The sequence below is a fragment of the Hemicordylus capensis genome, chromosome 2, assembly GCF_027244095.1.
Source record: "Hemicordylus capensis ecotype Gifberg chromosome 2, rHemCap1.1.pri, whole genome shotgun sequence".
NCBI classification, from domain to species: domain Eukaryota; kingdom Metazoa; phylum Chordata; class Lepidosauria; order Squamata; family Cordylidae; genus Hemicordylus; species Hemicordylus capensis.
Window position 1 is genome coordinate 363,611,772 of NC_069658.1, and position 22,699 is coordinate 363,634,470.

Consider the following 22,699-nt stretch of genomic DNA (forward strand, 5'->3'; position numbering starts at 1 on the left):
CAGCCTGTACAAAAAAGCATTTTACTATTAAAGAGAAATGTTCCCTATAATAATACAACCAGACAGTCACTGCAGCAAGATGTAGCTTAAGCTGAAAATTTAGCAAACTCTGAGGGATTAGCTGCCCTCCCCACCACCAATTAATACCACAATAGTTCTGGAAGAGATAGTATTTCTGGCTGAAACTGCAGTATCCAATTTGTTCAGAAAACATTGGGGGAGTGGGGAGACTTAACATATATTCCTAAATGCAAAGGACAAATAAACTTTTCCAACTTCTCCCCACGTATCCATGCAACTGTAGCATCCTCTCAAAAAGTAGAATGACATTCAAGATCTTTGTCTGAAATCATTCCTTAAAATGTGTAATGTCTTGTATTGGCCCTGTCTTGATCACTCTTGCTTACGTCTCTCTATGAATTTCAGAAAATGATAGGGATGTGCACGGTCCGGAGCAGTCCGGACCGGCACCAAAGGGGGGCCTTCCTTTTAGGGCGGGGAGGGCTTGCTTACCCCTCCCGCCTCTTTGCCCCCGCCAGAGGCCGTATTTTACAGAATAACGGGGCGCTGGAAACCAGCCGCCCCCACCACCGCCCCCCCCGCCACGAGCAGATTAAGCCCAAAACTACTGGTACCACTGCTGCCGCCGTCGCCCGCCAGCCCTCCCTCCCTCCCAGCCGCCCGCCCGCCCGAGTCCTCACCCGATGATGCCGTTGAAAACAAAGAGAGGAGCTACCGAACAGAGCTCCTCTCTCTATGAAGTCCTGCCGGCTACTGAGGCTTTGCGCGCGTGCATGCGGGCGCCACAAAGGACACCGATCGCCGGAGGCCCGGTCTACCGGCCGGGAAAAGGCCTGGTAGACCGGGCCTCCGGCGATCGGAGGCCCGGTCTACCAGGCCTTTTCCTGGCGGGTAGACCGGGCCTCTGGTGATCGGCGTCCTTTGCGGCGCGCGCGCAAAGCCTCAGTAGCCGGCAGGACTTCATAGAGAGAGGAGCTCTGTTCAGTAGCTCCTCTCTTTGTTTTCAACGGCATCATCGGGTGAGGACTCAGGCGGGCGGGCGGCTGGGAGGGAGGGAGGGCTGGCGGGCGACGGCGGCAGCAGTGGTACCAGTAGTTTTGGGCTTAATCTGCTCGTGGCGGGGGGGGGGGTGGGGGTGGCTGGTTTCCAGCGCCCCGTTATTCTGTAAAATACGGCCTCTGGCGGGGGCAAAGAGGCGGGAGGGGTAAGCAAGCCCTCCCGCCCTTAAAGAAATACCCCCCACCCGGACCCGAACCAGCCAGGGCCGAACCCGTCCGGCAGTTCGGCCATTCTTTAGAATGGCCTCCAGACTGGTTCGGACACACCCCTAGAAAATGAGCCAGTTTTGCAGCAACTTGCTTTTCTTCTAAAGCCATTGAGTCATACATACCAAATCATGTCGGTGTTTGCATAACTGCTATCTCCTAGCATTTATTTGTCCATTATGTGAATTTATTTCTTTATTTAATAACACATTTGTACATTACCTACTACAAAGGTCTCAAGGCGGTTAACAAACAAGTAAAAACAGTCAAAAATTTAAAACAAAGGTCAAAAACATATACAAAGTTCATTTAAAACTATTTAAAACAATAGACTGCAGATATTTGAGCATTTTTCTAAGTTTGGGAGATAATTATAAGTGGCAAAATGTGTAAGAGTATAAGCTCTTTATAGGTAAGAATGCCACCTCTTTCCACTTACCATTTCACAATATTAAGTGTGGGTTAAATGGAATGTCATGCCCCGTTACTTTCTGGATCATTTCCTTCACACATTTCCAGAAGCCTTGAATGTGTTGTTGACAGCACTACCATTCATGCCAAATGCACTTTCCTCCTCTGGTGCTGAAAAGGTTGCATCTTTCCAGCACATCCCCAGGCCCCTTGTACATTTGTACTGGGGTGACATACCATCTGTTCACAAGCATAAAAAGCTTGTATCTGCCCAATTTTGCCCCCCTCAGAAGCTGAGATTATCGAATTTTTGTCTCCCAGAGTCAGGATGCAGTGCTACAGAGTGCATTCTCCTGCATCAAGATACTGTTTAAGTCTTGGGTCTCTTAATCTATTTTTATGATTGTATCAACTGCCCTAGAAGATTTATACTGAAGGCAGTATATACATTTTGAATAAATATAAATAAAACCAGCAACTGTCACTTCTCATCCCCTGAGGAAAAATCACCTCCTCCTGCGAGTTTCTGCAAGAGGAACGGGGACTTTGTTATACACCACTGCATCTAATGTGTCACTTGCTCCCTATACTTTGAAGCACCTGCCTCCTAAAAAATGGCCTCCTGAGCCATGATGGACAGGTACCTGATCTTCCACCATCCCTCCAGGTTTTTCTGCATCACCTCCACCACAGCTCCTTTGTCCAAATTAATTTCATCTTGGTCCCGAGCAGCATAGGGGTAAATTACCATATACTTCTCCTCTGTTAAAAACAAAGCATAAGAAAAACATAAGTGATAATTGTGGAGAAAACAACATTTGTTAGAAGACCGAGCTATTTTGAAAACCTTTCAAGCATTATTTAATTCATCATTGCCTACAAAATGGCATGGGAAGATTTGCGATTTGAAAAACATACACCACAGTCAACCAGTTCAGGATCACACAGGGCTACAGAAAATCCAGCATAATCTTCCAAGTCAGGGAAGCACAACTTGTGAGCCATAAGGAACAATATATCCCATCAGGCCCTGTAAAAGGCTTGACAACCTCCCCGTTCTTTAAATCCTAGGCAGGAAGGCAAAGACAGAAGGATTATGAAACACAAATGATGGGCTACGTGTCATGGTGGGTCACAAATTGTGCATGCCCGTTCTAAAGCATCTACTTTCCCACCGACTTAGTGTCAGATCTGATCAATCAATCAATCAATCAATCAATCATCTTTATTACAGTTCATGACCAGCATAAGACTGAACAATAGAGCACAAATCATTATCAAATTATAAAACAGGAAAATCACATTACTTTAGAATTACTACTCTAAAATTGTGAAGAATACTATAAAACTATTACCCCTTAAAACAGATAAAAGAGCAAAGGCAAAACTGTAAAATCACTAAGATTATAGTCATAATAGTAAGCATCTCTGTTTAAAAGGATAAAACATAAAATATATAAAATATGTATAAAGTGAAGTGGCTAAAATAAGATATGTAAAGTAGGATAGCTAGCTAGGACTTAGCAGACAGATAAAATAAAATCAGAAGTTAAAGCAATAGAGGGCGAATACATGGTTATAAACTCTTTAAGCATCAGTGCCGCCTTCCTGGTCTACTCATGTGAGCAGTATAACATCAGATGAGACTCCCAGATAATTTCTCCTTTGTAATCAGAAAAACTATCTCGACTCATTATTTATTTCACAGGTAAAGCAACTTGAGTAACAGCTGCACTGTCTCCACTTGCCTGTTCATTTTCTCTGTTTCTCCTTGCACTGGGCCCCACCATCACATTAGTTTTGGGTGGTATAAAAATATGTTAAATAAACAAAATAAATAAATCACAGACAATCTTTCAAATAAAAATAATGTGTGCACTTTACCTCCTCCCCATAGAATGTCCATATTTCCTATCTCCTGCATTTTCCTAAATCCTAGACTACTCCAGTGCTGACACAGTGTGCATGTCATGTTATTTTATGCATGGAGACACAGTTCTTAACAGATTTCCAGTCACAATACAGAGGTTGTTTTGTATGTACATTTCTTTCCAAAGAGGAGGAGAAATCCTAATTATGAGATTGAAGAATCTCATGTCAGTGTAAGAAGAAATGCAACAGTTTTACTTTGCAACAGAGAAAGAAGAAAATCACACACACACACACACACACACACACACACACACACACACACACACACCATTCAACTCGGAGCAAATGGTGTCCTTGTCCTATGCTCAGATCTATTGACTTCTGTGCAGAGGGGCTGTAGCTCAGTGCTAGAGCATCTGCTTTGCAGGCAGAAAGTCTCAAGTTCAATCCCTGACATCTCCAGGTAGGGCTGGGAAAGAAAGCCCTGTCTGAAACCCTGCAAAGCTACTGCCAGTCAGTGTAGACAAGACTGACCTATATGGAGGCTCACGTCATAGACTTGGATCTAATCAATCCTATTATGGGAGAAAATGGGTTATCCAAACAAATGAGAATTATCTTAAATTATCTGGGCAAGAATATTGTACTAATGGTGCTTTAAAAAATCTCCTAATAGTACCTTGGATTGTCTACACTAGGCAGTATAAATTACCTACAATTCTGACTGTGAAAGTATTGCTATTTAAAGCATTAAAAATGGCTGCGGTGAACAAAGTGGCAGATAAAGTCCATACTCGGAAGGAAAATTTTCACAATTGAGATATGACTTTTAAAAATTGGAATGCAAATTGTAATTATGTCGTCTTTACAATGGAACTTTCCCCCCATTAATGCCCTTATTGTTTCAAGAGATTTAAATTTTAAACATGTATAAAGAAAACCTTGTGTTGAAAAGACCAGAAGAACATCAGGTAAGTGTCAATAGTCATGAGCATTTGAATACACCACACGTACATTATGGCATCAGGATGCAACAGGAATGACACAACTCTAAAAGTCAGCAACACAAACGCTTCCTACATAGTGCCCCATTGCACCCAGCCATTTTGTGCTTTCTTTTCTGTCTAGCTTCACTATGAAATTCATTCTAAATGTAGGGCAAAAGGTCAATGCCCGAGCCAATCACACACGGAGATATGCATTGAAGAGCAGAACTTCCAGTCATAAAGCATGTATTCAGTAAGTACAAGAAGCAGGAAATGGATGAGATGTCACAAGTATGAGAAGATCTAACATGTATGACCAGCAGTGCACACAGAAAATATAGATGATAGATCCCAGTGAATAATTACCCTGTTTCCCCGAAAGGCCTACCCCGAAAGTAAGACGTAGCAGTAATTTCTGATGTACCACTAATTGCCCTAGTGCATTTTGGGGGGCTAAAATTAATATAAGACACTGTCTTATTTTCGGGGAAACACGGTATGTATCATATGCAAGGCATGCAGACACTACAGTGGGTAGTACATGCATAAACAGAGGGAGACAATGTCCAAAGCACAAAATAAGGTTAATAGAAGAAATCTCCATGGCATCCACCTTGACCCCATCCACTGGTGTACAAGTCCCCAAGAGTCCGACGGCGGCCCACATGTCTGGGAAGAGACCAGTATCTCCATGGGACTGGGAGGAGCATGTTGGGGAAGCAGGAGAGGGACAAAAGAGGAGGTAAGGAGGCAACTCTTCAACATCTGGAAGTATCAGCCTTGTTTAAAACGATGGATCATTCCACAAGGACATCATGTCTTGCTCTCCTACTAACACATTTCAAACACTTTATTGAATGCCTTAACAAATGAGTTATTTATGTATCCAATATTTCTTACATTAAGGAACATGTATCTGCATCTCTAGTTCAAGAACACACATCCCCACCCCCCAGAAAATACACCGCTGGAAAAATTTCTTGTATATATTGCATCTGGACAGGACACCTCGAGAATGAGCTTTAAGCACTGACTTGTTACACTATTTTCTGTGTATACTCTTTTTCTTTAGCTGTGGGAAGGCTACCATGGGAAGGAGCTAGCAAACACCCTAGGAGCACCTACCATTGTATGCAGTATATTGTTAAAACTAGATGGGTATGGATCTGATCAGTGCCAGTAGGATCCATGCAAACTATTCTGTGTTTTGCAGTGCTAAAACAAATGTTGCTTAGGGGCAATGCACTGGGATAAGAACAGCTATGCTGCTGGGTTTCATTCCCATCCAAAGCCAACCATTCAGGAACTTGCATCAGGGATCAAATCCTATTAAAGGTTGGTGTGGTTCATAATAACAGAATGGAGGAGCACTTGGGTGCTGATGTTGAAGAATGATGAAGCACTCTCAAGAGAAACCTCATTAGCACAATCACCTCTGCCAATGATATTACGGTAGGTGGCTCCTACAGGAAAATAAGGGGGAAACCAAGATTTCCTTTTAAAAGTTCACCCTTGCCTCCAAATCAACTTGGGATTTTTCCTTTCTGCACATTGCCCTGCAAAATTTAACTGGGCTAAAATGGTTCAAATCATGGGAACAGTCAAGACTATTCTGTGGTGTTTCAAGCGATTTCCTCACCTTCCTCAGGCTGCATTGAAAATTCATCTTGGACTCCATCCTGAACCTCTAGGCATGTAGCTGGGACCCAGCCTTGTTCATCTGATGTGCTCACAAACCACCAGCCTAAAAAACAAAAAGAAAAGAAGTCTTAGCTGGAGATCCAGATTCAGTTCTAGCTTTGAACAGCTACCCACAGGCACTAAGGAACCTGCTGCTCTCTTATTTAGGCCACAGGAAAAAAATCCCCCAAAACAAACTCTGCTATGAAGAGAGAGTTACTACCTCTCACCTGTCTCTTGCACTATATGCTTAATTCTCCCTAGGTTTTAAAAATGTTTTTAATTCTCTTACTGGAAAGTTACAGAAATCAGAGTGCTTTGTCCTGTCCTTTACCTGATATTATATGGGACAGTCCCACTTACCATGCAAGATGGTATGACAAGGAACCATCACCAGCTATTGGAGACTCTCAAGCTAGGAAGAAAAAGACCTTTCAGTTTTACAAGATTTACTGTAGAGCACAGAATTGCTTGATGAGTTGCAACTTTAACTGAAATAGTCACCGTGTCAGAGGGATTTTAGTTTCAAAACAAGTTTCCCATCTTTTAATGTTTTACCTCTAACTATTACTATGCTACCTAAAGACCTATCGGCAGGTGTAGAACAGGCTTCCCCAATCCCACTCCACTACTTCTCCCACATCCATCACTTGAGACCAGTGCCTTGGGCAGAGCCAGGCTAGCTTTTCCAAACCTACTCCTGCCCCCTATTTCCATGAGCAGACATGTCTCTGAGCCATAAAGTGATAAGGAACACTCCCCCCCCCATATGCAGCTTCTGGTTTGTGGAGAAGGGAGAAGCTTGCGTTCTCCCTCTTTCTCCATCCTAAGCACAGATCCCAGGCTTTTTTTGTAGCAAGGTATGGAATAGGGGAAAGGAAGAAGCCTGTGAAAACCAATTAGCCCTCCCACATAATGTGGGAAGTGCCTTCAGGAGGAAGAACGTTCTTCCACCCACCCAGTGTCAAAGGTAGACGACAGTTTTGCCTCCACTGCAACACTGCCTTCAGGTAGTATTTTTCTCCATAGACATGTAGGGCAGCCATTTGCTTATAAGGGTGAAATTCTTTCTGAATGAATTCTTTCTGAATGAAAACCTAAACCATGCAAGAGAAAAGCTATGCAATATTTGACCTTTGTATGTCACCAAATCAAATCAAAGTAATTTATAAGATATGATAGCTTCTTAAGGTGAATAAAAATTAGTTGTCCCTTAAAATTTCAGCATAAAGTGCTTTAGAATTGCAATAGTATTGTGTCACCACTTCACAATGAGTAGTTTATGGAAAGGAAGTTTAGCAGCTTGGGATATTATTTTAAGTCACAACAGCAGTAACTAATCCGCTTCATTTTGCTGAAAAAAATAGAATTGCCTACTAGCACAATCATATAGTGAAAGTTTCCCCATTGTTAAAATGCAAATCCAAATCTATTTTTAGAGCCCATTTCTTATTTTAATTAAATAAGCATAACATAGTACACATTATTTAATTTGGGTGAATTACTTATTCATCATAGCTGAATAGGCAACTATGAATTGCATCCTCCTTATACTAATCTAATATAGAGGCTTAAACACGGGGATCTCAGGCCCAGGTAATCTGCTGCCAAGGTCAAAAAGTACATGTGCAAGTGATCTGTGGTTCAGGGGCTAGGAGAAAAGTTAACTAATGGCCCTTTATTCTTACAGAGGTGAGCCTACACCAGCTGACCCTTGGAGATATATAGGCTAACATAAGCCAGGAGATTTCATTAGGAACCTATGATGAACAGAAGACCCTGGTTACAAGTTGATGAAAAGATGTGTCTAGTTCATGTTTCAGCAGAGTTCTCGTTACCAGATTCATTCTTCTCAATTATGTCCACCACTTGGCCTGCATACAAGCTGATCTCAGAGCTCTCTTGCTTCTGGTAATCTGCCACCACCACATACTGCTCCAGGACCATGGGATCTGCCAATGCCAACTCTCCACCTGTGTTATAAGGATCAAGAGACAATTACTTGGTCACTGTGTGTAGTGCACCCATCATAGACCTCTCTTGTTTTCTCATCACCGTGATTGTAAGAAAAGGCACATCTTAGAGCTAAATGTGAATAGTGAGAGGCAGAGGGTTGGGGAGCTGTAAACAGGCAACTGAGATTTATGCAATCAGGCCCTTCTGACACAACTGTTGTGTGCTGTCCATATTTTGAGCTAGAGCAGCAAATTGTGTAAGCAGCAAAAATGCCTCTAGGAATAATCATGAATCAATTCAGCACTAAGGAAGGTCCCAAAGCTCATACAGACAGACCATGTGGCTGACCCCAGTCTATTTGCAGTCAGTAAGGAGTACCATCAAGCCTCAGCACACAACTTCAACCTCAAATTGCCATGCAATTCTTCAAAGCTACTGTAGATATTAACCAAGATCTTGCAGCTGCCACTAAGGGCAGGGGTCCTGAACCTCCTCCCTCTTTCTCTCCAGGTAACAACTAGTGATCTATCATGTGCGGCAGGATGTAATCACATTACAGGTTTCTCCATCCCAGCAAATGGCACGGCAGTCAGTAAAATGGAAACAGGATTAGGCAACTTGCAGTGCAATACACCACATGCTTTAGTTATGCAGGACAGAAGGTGACTGTCTAGTTTTAGCACAGAGATGGAGACTGTGTGTGTGTGTGTGTGTGTGTGTGTGTGTGTGTGTGTGTGTGTGTGTGTGTGTTGATGGCTTTATCCTATGCATGATAGTGCTGATGCAATGGCTCATGAAATTAGGCTGCAGGATTTCACCTCTTTCTTAAAAGTTAACCTTGTTAGATTGCTTCTGGGCTTTCAGGTCATCTGGAGACATCTTGAAAAGACCCCACATCTAGCAAGAGCCAATTACCTCTTTAAAGTTATCTTAATGTCCCAGAGCCCCAAATAAGCTTGAATTTGCAGGTATTCTTGATCAGGGGCTATCAAGACAGAGTAAGATTAGCACAGGCCCAGAATATTTTGGTTCATAATAAATTGTAAGGTCACTATGAACTTGGTTCAATTCAGATCTTATTACTCAGAGTTCTATCTGGCGCTATCCATCCCCAGCACAGTACCTCCAGTGACTGTTGCTGGTGTCTATCTTATGTTTCTTTTTAGACTGTGAGCCCTTTGGGGACAGGGAGCCATCTTATTTATTTATTATTTCTCTGTGTAAACCGCCCTGAGCCATTTTTGGATGGGCGGTATAGAAATCGAATTAACAACAATAAATATCTAAATCTTCTTTAGTTATATACAGTACAAGCTTCTGCAATTTATTCTGATATGGAGGAAGAGCTTCTGTTTTAAAAACAGGATCCTGTACAAAGCTTTCTGCAAAGTTTCCAGTGACTCAAGCTTTCCAGCATTAGACTGCACAACACGTTGCTGGTGTAGAAATCTAATTATCTTACAAGTTTGCAAAGCTTGTTCTTAACTAGGATGATAAAAAGAATGATGAAACACTTAAAAGGAAGGTAATAATTTAAATGCTTTTTCAGGTTTATGTAGCAATTAAGATATTTCCAATTAAGTAGAGCCACCCTATCTAGAGAACTTAATTTCAATGGAAAATCTATATGCACTGCCAGGGAGTATAATCGACACTTAGTTTAGGGTCTTGCATGGCCCTTAGCCAAAGATGACTATCTGAAGTCATATCCTGTGGTCACTCCATCTAGCCAAGCAAGAATTCTCGGTCTGTACTTCCGGAGGATGTGGCTTTAGGCCTCAAGGACCACAGCCCTAAATAATTCAGCTTATCTTTGCAGTTTAACACAAGGTCCTTCCAAATAGTCTTCTCAGCTGTTGTTTGTGGAATAAATGTCAATAGGATAAAATTTAAAAAAGAAATGAAACTTTCAAAGGCCTAGAGATGTTTTTAGTGTATTCATTTTTTTTTTTTTTAATTAAAGGAAGGAAGGAACTGCAGAAAGGAATCTCAAGAACACAACTACAGAAAGCAGCTGTGGGACATTTTTAAAATAATATATTGTTTCAATCATCATCATCATCATCATATCAAAATTCAGAACTACTAAGGGACAGCAGAGTTTATCCTGAAAGAAAACTGCATCTGAAGGTTATTGTTAAGAGGAAAAGGAGGAGACATAAGAGGGACTGGAAAGGAAGGAGCAAAGTTAACATACTTGATTTTGATTTTAAAAGGCCCAATTCAGCCATTTCTGTCTGTCCCCCAACTCCTGTTGTTTTTGAGCAATAAAATCGCACGCCCCAAAGCAGAACTTCATCTGCTACTACTATAGAAGATCACTTGAAAACCAGTCCTGTGCATTTACACATGGCAGCCTTAAGTGAAAGGACAATTCCAGCTTTAACTACCTGGAACTACCTATTTTTTTCCTTTTAAAATGTTTTGGATACTATTTCATCACTGAGATTCCACTTCAGGAGAGTGAAGAAAAAATGACCATTGAGGGGCATCTGTTCTTATATTTTGTCAATGCCTGCCTAACTTGTTCTGTTAACCAAATGTCCTCTGACTGGACAAATGTCTTCCATGTAAAGGGAAAAGGCAGAATCAGATTTCCCCTCTACATACCAGGGGGGAAAAGACAGATGTATAGGTTGTGAAACACACTTGTAAGTTTTACATTTTTCATCTATAAATCTATATAGGAACACAAAATACAAGTCACTGCAATTGGCTCCTATTTGTACTTCTATGACAGAGGAAATCTGGTAAAAATATTCAGATCAAACAACTGTTTTAGTTGTTTTAATTGTGTTTTAATGGTTTTAACATTTTAATTTTAATTGTTGAAATGTTTTAATCTTTTATTGGCTGTTTTTATTGTTTTGTAAACTGCCCAGAGAACTTGTGTTTTGGGCAGTATAGAAATGAAATGAAATGAATAATGGACTGAAAAAGTGTTTCTTTGTGGAACGCTTCCTTGGCTCTGTAGTCTCCCAGGGGAAAGAAACCCTTGCTACCTTAGAACTATTCCAGAGGAACTTCTTAAGGTGATCATACATACAGGCTCAACAACCCTGGAATCAGCTAGCCCTAACTACTTGCCTGCAATCACACAGAGTGCTTTACACAGAATGTCCATTCTGTGTAAATAAACTAAAGAAAATAGAATTGCAGCAATCTTGGTAGGCTATGTAAAATAAGCAAGGTGCCCAAGTGAATGCAATGAGCCAGTTGTGAACTGAAAATATGGCAAGAGCTAATCCAACAAAACAAAATAGATGGAAACAACAGCATGAACGCTGCACCAGAAAAGCAAGAGGGTGAAATGAGCTGGACTAGAGCCCTCTTCAGATGTTATAAAAATGCCCTGCTGTAGCTGTGTACAGTGGGGCAAAGGGAGAGGAAGTTCCATCCTGTCACGTCAGTCACCTCATGCACGCAGCGGGGCTCATCTGAAGAGGGCAGAGCCCTACCCATGATGGTGAGCCCTCTTGTGACTGTAAGACTGGATCGATCCACTCTTGCAATCATAGGAGTGCCTGCCATCACGGGTAGGGCTCTGTCCCATTCAGACGGGCTCCACTGAAAGCATGAGTGGCAAGTGTGGGACTCCCTCTCCCTTCACACTGCTGTCTATAGCTACAGAGGAACATTTTTATAACTCTTGAAGCTGCTTTAGGTTTTAATAGCTTTCAGTTTATTGAATCCTATGTTTCCTAAAACAACTCAGTCACTGGGAAGAGCTTTTTAAAAAAGAGACATTTCAGTGTATTTTTAAGAATAGGCTCAACAGAAGGAACAAAGGCAGTTTGCCATGATGTTATTGTAAACAACCCTCCACAAAGTTCCACGTGAGCAATGCAGAAGAGGCTAGTTATTACTAATTAGAACTTCTTACACAGCAAAGATGATTCGAGGAAGGAGCTGCCAGGATGAGACAAATATAGCTCTTGGAAAATAAGGCCTGTGCTTTAGAATTGTAGGTCCCATCTCGTATTTGTTGCCAAGTGCCACTGGCTAGACCACAGAGCGGTTTAGCCAATAGAAGGCAAACAACTACAGGAAAAGAGAAGAGGATTTTCCCCCCTGCCCCCAACTCCCTATATAATTACTCATATTGCTCTGGGGCTATTTGCAGTTACAACAAGCAGCTCTGGCATCTCCAAAGTACCTATTAAATCATCAACACAAAGCAATAAACAGTACTGAGCGGAAAAGGTGGGAATTATTTTCAGTAGCTCCTTCTCTCAGGACAGTTATTTCTAACTGCTAAACTGCAAGGTTGGGTTAATGAGAAAAATGGCCTTCCCTGAGATAAGTGTGAGGCTCTTAAAGCAGCATTGCTTTTTTACCTCATAAGACAAGACAACAGGATTATGCAAGGAGAGAAAGTCTAAAAGCCAGTTCATACATGTATGTTCATCACTTGATTGTAGAAAAAAGCAATGACATGCTTATGTAAATCGTCTTCATAAATGAATCACCTCAGATGGAACTTGCCTATCACCCAACGTCAACTCAACTGCAATTCAGAAGAGAAAGTTCACATATATGGTTGAGAACCACCAAAAAACAAACATGCACACATGAAGCAGCCCTAAGGTGACCAAGAAACAAACTGATTCCATAAAGAAATATAGCATTGCAGTAAGTGCCACTAGGTCGTTTACTAACACACACACACACACACACCCCTATCTTTCATGTCCTAACAGATCAACTTACTTCAATGTACTAAAGTTAACAAAAGAGTTAACTGAGAAGAGTTTCACCCGCATAGAAGGTTTCTGTGCGGTATGTTCCCAAATCTCAAATCTGAAGTTCAGTGTTCATGTACAACTGCAGTCGAGATACTGGACTCAAGAATGCTAAGTGGATTTGAGTCTTTTCTGGTGACACGTCATCAGCAAAAACATATAGCACTATTTATTGTAAGAGGAAAGAGCCAATACCACAGAACTGAGGCCCAGTTAAGAGAGACTATACTTAGAAGTACTAATCTAAGCTTACAATTTCCTCAGATTAGGTTTGTGCATAAGATTGTCCTGGATGGTCACAGACCTCAATACTGTGCCTCTGACAGAGTGCTTGGTCATTTCTTTCAGAGAGTAATGGTAAATGATGAGCAGAAAGTTGGGGCGAAAAGAATGAGCCTAATCTCTGCATTCATTAGCAAGGGTGGACAAAGACAAAGTTAATTCTCACTTCAGTTTGTTAACTGAATGAATTATACAGTTGTGTGCTCTGTGGTCAAGTCCAACCAGAGTGAGAATAGATGCCCTTTTGGGCTTCTGCAGGACTTTTGTGTGTGTGTCCCCACCCCTATTTTGATACTAAAGTCATAACATGAAGTCACAGTTTCAGAACTGCAACAGAAATGCTGTAAGGAAAGTATCTCCCTTTGTCATGTCTTTTAAAAAAATTGATAAACTTTGTCAGTGTCAGAACCAGTGTTCCCTCTAACAGGGATTCCGAGGTGTTGTTGACTACAACTCCCAGAATCTCCAGCTGCAATGACTTTTCCTTGGGGATTCTGGGAGTTGTAGTCAACAGCTGGGAATCCCTGTAGATAGACCACTGGTCAGAACAGAGATACAATTTCCAAGTAATTCAACAGAACAGTTGTTACTAATTTCTCTGCAAGATTCATTAACGTGAACTCCGCTAAGGAAGTCAATTGCCCCAATTCCTCACACTACTGTAACAGCTACAGAAAGGTTTGTAATCAGGTGTTTTTAGGGGCAAGATCTAAAATAATCTTCTATTATTTGCAAACTGGGGATGTGCGGGTTGGCTTGCAGTCTGAATTCGAAAAGAACTCCCCCCACCCCCAGTTTGAAGAATCAGCTCGCGGGCTGGCTTGGAGAGTATACTTGTCAGGGGAATCCAGCTAGGATTAGCCTTTACAAGTAAAGTGGGATTCCCTAGACTAGGATGGGGTGGGGGGATAACTAAAGGGGAATATTTACCTTTAGTTCCCGCCAGCGGGGATATCTGTGACACAGGAAGAGGTGGCAGGAGTTCCTCCAACCACCAGGCTCCCAAATGACAGGCCAGGCTGGCTGTGGCCTGGTTCGGGCCCCTGCACATGCGCAGAGGATCATACCGGGCCACAGTCAGTCTGGGCTATCATTTGGGAGCCTAGCCAGGGTGTGTGTGTTGAAGGAGTTCCGGCTGCCTCCGATGTTGCTGCGGCTGCCTCAATCAGTGGGAAACTAAGGTAAATATTCCCCTTTTGCTGCCCAGCCCCTAGGTCTAGGGAATTCCCCTTCCTTGTAAAGGGGAATCTTAAGCCAGATCTCCCTTTCCAAGTATATCCCCCAAGCCGGCCCACGAGCTGGCTTGGCCAGCTCAATGGCCAAACTGGACTGGGCCCGGTTCAGCAGAGCCCGAGCTGAGTTGATTCAAATCCGGTCTGGATTTGAACCGAGCCAGCCAAATGGCCAGCTCACACACCCTATTGCAGACCAATTTTTCATTTTTAAAAGAAATCGAAATTAGCAGGCAAGTTAGAATTCACAGTTAAATGGCATGTACTGGAAGACTTGTATGTGCATATGTTGGGTCCTAGGGGAGGGGAGAGTCAGAGTAGACAACACTGAGCTAGACTGACCAATGGTCTGAGTCTGTAGAAGGCAGCTTCCTATGTGAAAAATTCCATTTGAGATTTAGGCATTAATATACAGGCATTTAGCAACAAATGAGCACCTACATTTCCCCTTCAAAAAAATCCATCTGTATACAATTTTTGTTTGGTACTTAAATTATTAAATAGAGGATACAAGGTAGGGTTGCCACATTAGGATCTTTGTATTTATATTTTAAAGTGACTACATTCTATGTAAATAACAGTATGATCTCCACTCCACTTACAATAGCCAATGGCCATGACAAAATACATTTATAAAAATGGCCCATTTCTTTAAAAGTCATTTAAAGTTTTGTTTTTTTCCTCCAACCACAGTGTTATTTAATGCACAGTTTTAAATCTGCCTATGTTTAAATGAATATGTGCAAATGAGCCATGGCTATTCATTTGTATCAGAGAGATGACAAACCAATTCCTAAGCATCTTATTTGTTACTTTATTAAACTCACTACACAATTTCTTCCCAACCCATCACCAAAATAGTGAGCCCATCACCAGCAAAGCAGAAGGTTGCCACCTAGCTAGATGCAAACCAGCCCAGTTGGATTTTGTCCACTCATCCTGAGTGCTATTCAAGGGGAGGGAGATGTTTTTTATGAACTGGCATGAGCAAGGAAGCCCCCCAACTCCCAGGATTGAGGCACCACCACCACCACAAAGCAGTGACAAAATAGTAGAGCCTGAACTGCCCAAGTGGAATAACACCATTGCCCAACAGAAAGCACAGTGAAAGCAAGCCCCAAGCAATGAGCGGCTTTTACTACCTCTCAGAAGGAAAGAAGCAGTTCTCTGGATAAATCCTAATAAACGAATAAAAACAGTAGGGAAAGTAAATGAGGGACATGTAAGAATATTAACATATTAACAATAGAGCCAGTGTGGTGTAGTGGTTAGAGTGCAGGGCTAGGACCGGGAAGACCTGAGTTCAAATCCCCATTCAGCCATGATACTTGCTGGGTGACTCTGAGCCAGTCACTTCTCTCTCAGCCTAACCTACATCACAGGGTTGTTGTGAGGAGAAACTCAAGTATGTAGTACACCACTCTGGGCTCCTTGGAGGAAGAGCAGGATATAAAATGTATAATAATAATAATAATAATAATAATAATAATAATAATAATAATAATAACAACAACAACAACAACAAACAACAACAACAACATAAACAACTATCAAAACAGTTCAATCACATTTTGCAAGGAGGTGATATTGAACAACGGCTAACAACTGGGAAAACTCATCTCATCATGAAAGACCCAGCAAAAGGTGCACTTCCAAGTAATTATAGACCAATAACCTGTCTGCCAACCATGTTCAAATTATTAACTGGAATAACAGCAGATGAAGTGATGCAACACTTATTAACTAACAAACAGCTTCCAGTTGAACAGAAAAGAAATTGCCCGAACACCAGAGGCACAAAAGACCAGCTGCTGATTGACAAAATGATTTTAGAAAATTGCAAGAGAAGAAAAACCAATCTAAGTGTTGCATGGATTGACTACAAGAAAGCCTTCGATTCACTGCCTCACACATGGATACTAAAATGTTAAGAAACAACTGGTGTCAGCAAAAACATTCAGATATTTATTAAAAAAGCAATGAGTATGTGGAGTACACAGTTAAGAATCAATGGCGAGACACTTGGACAGGTTAGCATTAGAAGAGGCATTTTCCAAGGGGACTCACTATCCCCTCTGTTGTTTGTAATCGCCATGACCCCACTTTCACAAATACTAAACAAAACAGGCCTCGGATACCAAACATCTAAAACATCAAGTCAAATCAACCATCTGCTGTACATGGACGATCTGAAGTTGTATGGAAAGTCCCAGTCAGAAATCGAATCACTGCGAAACACTGTCCGTATATTCAGTAGCGATATAGCAATGGAGTTTGGACTAGACAAGTGTGCTGCATTAACAATGAACACAGGGAAAATAACAAAAACAGAAGAAATAGAACTGCCCAATGGAAGCAAGATCAAGAACCTGGAAGAGAAAGAACCTTACAAATACTTGGGCATTCTCCAGGCTGATAACATCGCACACACTGAAGTTAAAAGAAAAATTGGAAGTGAATACATCAGGAGAGTTAGAAAAATCCTCAAGTCCAAACTCAATGGCAGGAACACCATACAAGCCATAAACACCTGGGCTATACCTGTTATCAGATACACTGCAGGAATAATAGACTGGACCCAGGCAGAGCTAGAGACGCTAGATCGTAAGACCAGGAAAATCATGACCATCAATCATGCTCTGCAACCCCGCAGTGATGTCGATAGGCTCTACCTCCCTCGCAGCTCAGGTGGAAGAGGAATGCTGCAAGTCCATCAAACAGCAGAGGAGGAGAAAAGAGGCCTTGAAGAATATATCAAGGACAGTGAAGAAGATGCACTTCAAATGGTCAATAATGCGAAACTATTCAACACCAATGAAACAAAGCAGGCCTACAAGAAAGAACAAGTCAAGAACCGAGCAGAAAAATGGAAAAATAAGCCACTGCATGGTCAATATTTGCACAATATAAGTGGGAAATCAGACATCACCAAGACCTGGCAATGGCTTCAGAATGGCAACTTGACGAAAGAAACAGAGGGTTTAATACTGGCTGCACAAGAACAGGCACTAAGAACAAATGCAATAAGAGCCAAAGTAGAAAAATCCACCACAAACAGCAAGTGCCGCCTTTGTAAAGAAGCAGATGAATCTGTGGACCACCTAATCAGCTGTTGTAAAAAGATCGCACAGACTGACTACAAACAAAGGCATGACAAAGTAGCAGGGATGATACACTGGAACATCTGCAAAAAATACAAGCTACCTGTAGCTAAACATTGGTGGGACCATAAGATTGAAAAAGTTGAAGAAAATGAAGATGTAAAAATATTATGGGACTTCCGACTACAAACAGACAAACATCTGCCACACAACACACCATATATAACTGTAGTTGAGAAGAAAGAAAAACAAGTCAAAATAATCGACATAGCAATACCAGGGGATAGCAGAATAGAAGAAAAAGAAATAGAAAACATCACCAAATACAAAGATCTACAAATTGAAATTGAAAGGCTGTGGCAGAAAAAGACCCAAATAATCCCAGTGGTAATTGGCGCCCTGGGTGCAGTTCCAAAAGACCTTGAAGAGCACCTCAACACCATAGGGGCCACAGAAATCACCATCAGCCAATTACAAAAAGCAGCTTTTCTGGGAACAGCCTATATTCTGCGACGATATCTATAACAATTGACAATAAAATTCAGCCATCCCAGGTCCTTGGGAAGGACTCGATGTCTGGATAAAACAAACCAGTCAATAACACCTGTCTGACTGTGTAAACAAGAGATGATGATGATGATGATGATGATGATGATGATAATAATAATAATAATAAATAACATGTAGATGTGAAGGCAATGGAGACTAAAGAAAGAAAAATGCATGCTCTCTCAACTTTTGTTCTTCAGTATGAGCAAAGATATTATATTAAGTCTTAAAACAATAGCCAGTTAATTGGATCTTGAACGTTCAGAGGCAGCATGCCTTTACTGGATCCTAGGGACAAGCAACGGGGGAGAGCCATCGCTACCATGATCGCATTGTGACCTTGCAGCTGGCTGACCACCACTGGAGACAGAAATGCTAAACCTCTATGAGTCTTGATCAGCAAGGCAATTCTTGTGTTCTTACAGCCAACATAGAGCACAGAACTGTGCAACTACCACTGTCTCTTCTTAGGCTACTCCAACTGCATTACAATGCTGAGGAGTGCAAATAGGATTTACAAGGTTATATATATTTCAAGGCATTCTATAAGATATAGTTAAAGTAATGCTTTGCACAGAAAATGGTACATGTTTACATATTATCTGCTAGCACTTAACTGAATGACACATAGGAAAATAAGTTCCCACAGTCTTCCTATACTGTACAAAAAGACCTCTGACCACCACCAACCAGAATAAAATCACTGACACAAACCTAAAAAAAAATGAATATATCAGTCCTGAAAAATATCTTACTGCTCCACCCCACCACGGAAGACAAATTACAATAGCAATAAATAAAGAAATATTTATATACTGTTATGCTTCTAAGAAACAGCAGTGGTAAGGCATTTTCAGGACCTTCTATGTGACCTGAGACAACTGCCTCTTCAATTCTCAAGGGACCTGGTTGATTTATCGTGTTTACAGTTTATGTACATAATCTCTGAATCTTGTCCTATGGTGGAAGCAGAGGGAAGATCGTCAGCCCTAAAAACACCACACCAAAATCTTCTCTGCAAAAGCTAGGTTAGTGTGGGGTGGAAACAGGTAGGGATGTGCACAGAACTGTGGCGAGGCGGTTCGAAGGCGGAGGGAGTCTCCCTTTAAGAGTGGGGGGAGGATGCACTTACCCCTCCCACCGCTCCCCCCCCACCCGCCAGCATTGGTATTGTTAGCAGCCCATCGAGGCGGCAGCGTACCTCCCTGCTGCCCCATTGCCCTCCTCTTCTGGATATGATCAGAAGTTGCTGACATGCCTGTAACAATTAACTATGAAACCACCACAAGTTGTGAGTGATAAATTAGGGGGACGTAGAGCAAGTGGGTACATGTGAACAAAACTAATAATCTACAAAGAGAGTGATGAAAATCACAACTACTTACAAGAACAGGTAGAAAAACCCAGTCTCTCTACCAACTATTACCCAACTGTATTTGGTGCATTTATGTGTTGGTGTGTGTTCCGTGGTCCTGGACCATTGAGGCATTGCAGGTATAAAGCTCAATGATACATAGGAATAAGCAAACTTCTTCTAAAGTTTACTATGACTTCTTGCTGGTAGCATGGAGTAATTCAGATATAACATTTACTCCAGTGAGGAAATTAAAGCAAGCAGGGCTAAACATTGACATGCCCTATAGGACTGGGTTCTGGAGTGCAATCAGTTGGCACTGAGCTCCAGAGCCAACACAAGAGAATCTGCATATTTAGAGACTGAAGGGTTAATCACACATAAGCTTGCTTTCTGTAGCTTTGTAAGGTTGTCACATTCCTTTGACAAAAATCTAAGGCTGAGAAGTTACTGGCAACATGGAAAATAGGAAGCTGCCATATACTGAGTCAGACCATTGGTCTATCTAGCTCAGTATTGTCTTCACAGACTGGCAGTGGCTTCTCCAAGATTACAGGCAGGAGTCTCTCTCGGCCCTATCTTGGAGAAGCCAGGGAGGCTTCCTAGAGCAGCTTGCTCCATCCCCTGAGGGGGAATAGCTTACAGTGCTCACAGTCTTTGGTAGAATACAGGAGGGGTTTACCATTGCCATATCCCACACAGTGTGAGATGATGCATTTTAGCATCTTCCTATATCGCTGATGCCTGATATAGGTGTTTCCCATATTCTGGGAAACATACTAGCAGGGATTTGAACCGGCAACCTCTGGCTTGATAATCAAGTCATTTCGCCACTGTGCCATTAGGTAAAAAGGTAAAGTGTGCTGTCAAGTCGATTTCGATTCCTTGTGCCCACAGAGCCCTGTGGTTTTCTTTGGTAGAATACAGGTGTGTGTGTGTGTGTTTTACCATTGCCTTCTCCCGCGCAGTACCAGATGATGCCTTTCATCATCTTCCTATATCACTGTTGCCCGATATAGTACCAGCAAGGATTCGAACTGGCAACCTTCTGCTTGTTAGTCAGGTATTTCCCCGCTGCGCCACTTAAGGTGAGACTACATGCCATTAGGTAGCAGGTACCAAAAGCTGCACAGAAAAAGAATTTAGTCTGCTTTTGTCAGACAGTAAAAGGGAAGGAGAAATCAGCACAATACAGAGCCTCTTGCTAATGTTTATGGTGTACAATGGTGCACACCCAGTTCTGAGATGAAAGCACTTGCTGAACTCCAACTGGAGCCTTCTAGGAAAGTGATCTTCACTATTTTTCAAACCAGGGCCACTTTGGCAGAACATGTCCAGTGTGGTGCATTGTGCACTGTGCTGACCTCCGTGGGTGCTACACCTTCCCCAGTGCCAGGGGGCAGGGTGAGGGTTTAAAGAGAAACAGAGCCCTGTCGAGTGTCAGCGCCATGTTAGGTGTGTATCTGCTGTTGAAAGTTTGGTCTTTCCCAGCACTTCCCTCTATGGGGAAGTGCTGGGAAGGCCCACTTCCCAGTGCTCCATACACACCTTCCAAGATGGTGGTGGGGCCTGAGAGGGCTCTGTTTCCTTTAAAGGAGACCCACCAGCACTGTGTGGCGAGTACAGTTGTCTCTGCACATTGCCTGGGGAGCTGTGCAAAATCTTTGGCTTTGACCGAAGCTTGCACAGGCCTAATAAACAATTAGTCAGGGAGCTGCACGTAGAGTCCATGAGAATCGCCACTGGCTCCTGGGCTTTGCAATGAAGAACCCTGCTCTAGCTGCACCTTTTCACCACCTCCATTCACCAAGCGGGCATTCCTATCTCCCTCTTACCTCTCCACTGTGCAAATGGTACAAGATCACTTCCATTTCACTGCTTGTCTCCTCACTTCATCTTATCATCATTATGCCAAGGCAGACCAACTAAACTCAAGACCACTTGAAGAAGCAGAAAGATGACCTGCATCAGTCTGCTTATTCAAGCAGAAACAGAAATCTGGGAGAATAGAAGGACAAAGTTCAACAAGCAGCAGCTCTTCAGTGATTCAGGATGGACACCTTCCCCATCATCAAGAGAAAACATTACAATACATATTCCTGTGGAAGCTTTGCATTCATCACTGGTTGCAGACAAGTGCCAAATACAATATTATTAAGAGTGATGCAGAAATAGGAATAGAAACAAAATGAGCAACTGCCTTACCAGATCTCTTCTTTCCAATTGGTTCCCTGAGGAGAAAAAGAAATTGATCAGCAAGGGAACCCAAGAGCCTGGTCCATTTGATTCCTCAAAGTGATATTTAATATGTTATAAATTATTAAAGCTAGAAACCAGGAGGCCAGACTTTGTGCAGTTTTGGAGTAGGAACTCATTTTCTGAACAAACTCACACAACTAATTTGTCAAAAAGGGACTGCTAATTTATTTTTCAAGAGAGACTCTTTCTTCCTTCTGCAACTGTATGAATGATGCTTTACATGAACTGAAAGTTGTTACTGTCTCCATTATCTTCCAAGATAAGCCAATATGTGACAGTCATTTCACACAAGCAAGCTGCCATGAAATGGTTGCAATTCCCATGCAAGACTCAGGGTCTTGGAGTCCTATGGAAAGCTCTAGGAAATGTTTAACTCTCCAAGTTAGTTGTTATTGGGAGGTTTAGTCACTTCACCAATAACACTGCAGCAATAATTACATGAGAAAATTTCAGCTATTGCCAACAAATCAGATTCCTACCTTGTATGTTACAAAATAACTAGAAGTAGAAGTATAAAGGAATTATTCGGCCTGTGCCCAAAAACTTACATTTAACCTGTGGAGCATGTTGCGTCCACAGGAATACTCATCACATTCAATTACACTTTTTAAGGTTCATAAGAATATTTACACATTTCATGCATATATATGCTTCCCATTCCAGCAACTATATGTTTAAGATTTTGTTTTAAACAATTATTGTGGTTAAGCATTAACCATAATAACTGCACAACAACTGCACCTGGGTACCTCCTAATGCATTTTATGTAGTGACCTGAAGAACACAGTGTAGTGGGAGAGAGGGAACCTGGAACAGGGAAAGAAGAGGATGTGGAAGAGAAAGAAGTGGATTTCCAGTTGAGTGGAGTTCTAAGGTCCAGATTTTTAATTTTTGCTAAAGGAAAAAATTAGAAAGAAGTCTAGAAGCATGGTGAAAAAAATGCAAATTCACCAATGTTTATTTATTTTAAAAGAGGGGCTCTGGCAGTG

At 41.9% G+C, this 22,699-nt stretch overlaps 1 protein-coding gene across 8 annotated transcripts in view; it reads right to left on the reverse strand.

The window, feature by feature from the left end:
- The window catches only part of SH3PXD2B (SH3 and PX domains 2B), a 164,880-nt gene that overhangs the window by 16,843 nt on the left and 125,338 nt on the right, over positions 1 to 22,699 (reverse strand). For 5 of the 8 annotated variants that reach the window (XM_053299010.1, XM_053299005.1, XM_053299003.1 and 2 more), the window contains 6 exons: positions 21,657 to 21,682; positions 15,590 to 15,625; positions 8,074 to 8,208; positions 6,195 to 6,299; positions 5,169 to 5,252; positions 2,342 to 2,459 (listed from right to left, as the gene is read on the reverse strand). In XM_053299010.1, the coding sequence (XP_053154985.1) occupies positions 2,342 to 2,459; positions 5,169 to 5,252; positions 6,195 to 6,299; positions 8,074 to 8,208; positions 15,590 to 15,625; positions 21,657 to 21,682 (504 nt within the window). The remainder of the gene's footprint in view (positions 1 to 2,341; positions 2,460 to 5,168; positions 5,253 to 6,194; positions 6,300 to 8,073; positions 8,209 to 15,589; positions 15,626 to 21,656; positions 21,683 to 22,699) is intronic. The other 3 variants (XM_053299004.1, XM_053299006.1, XM_053299007.1) reach the window with 3 other exon arrangements.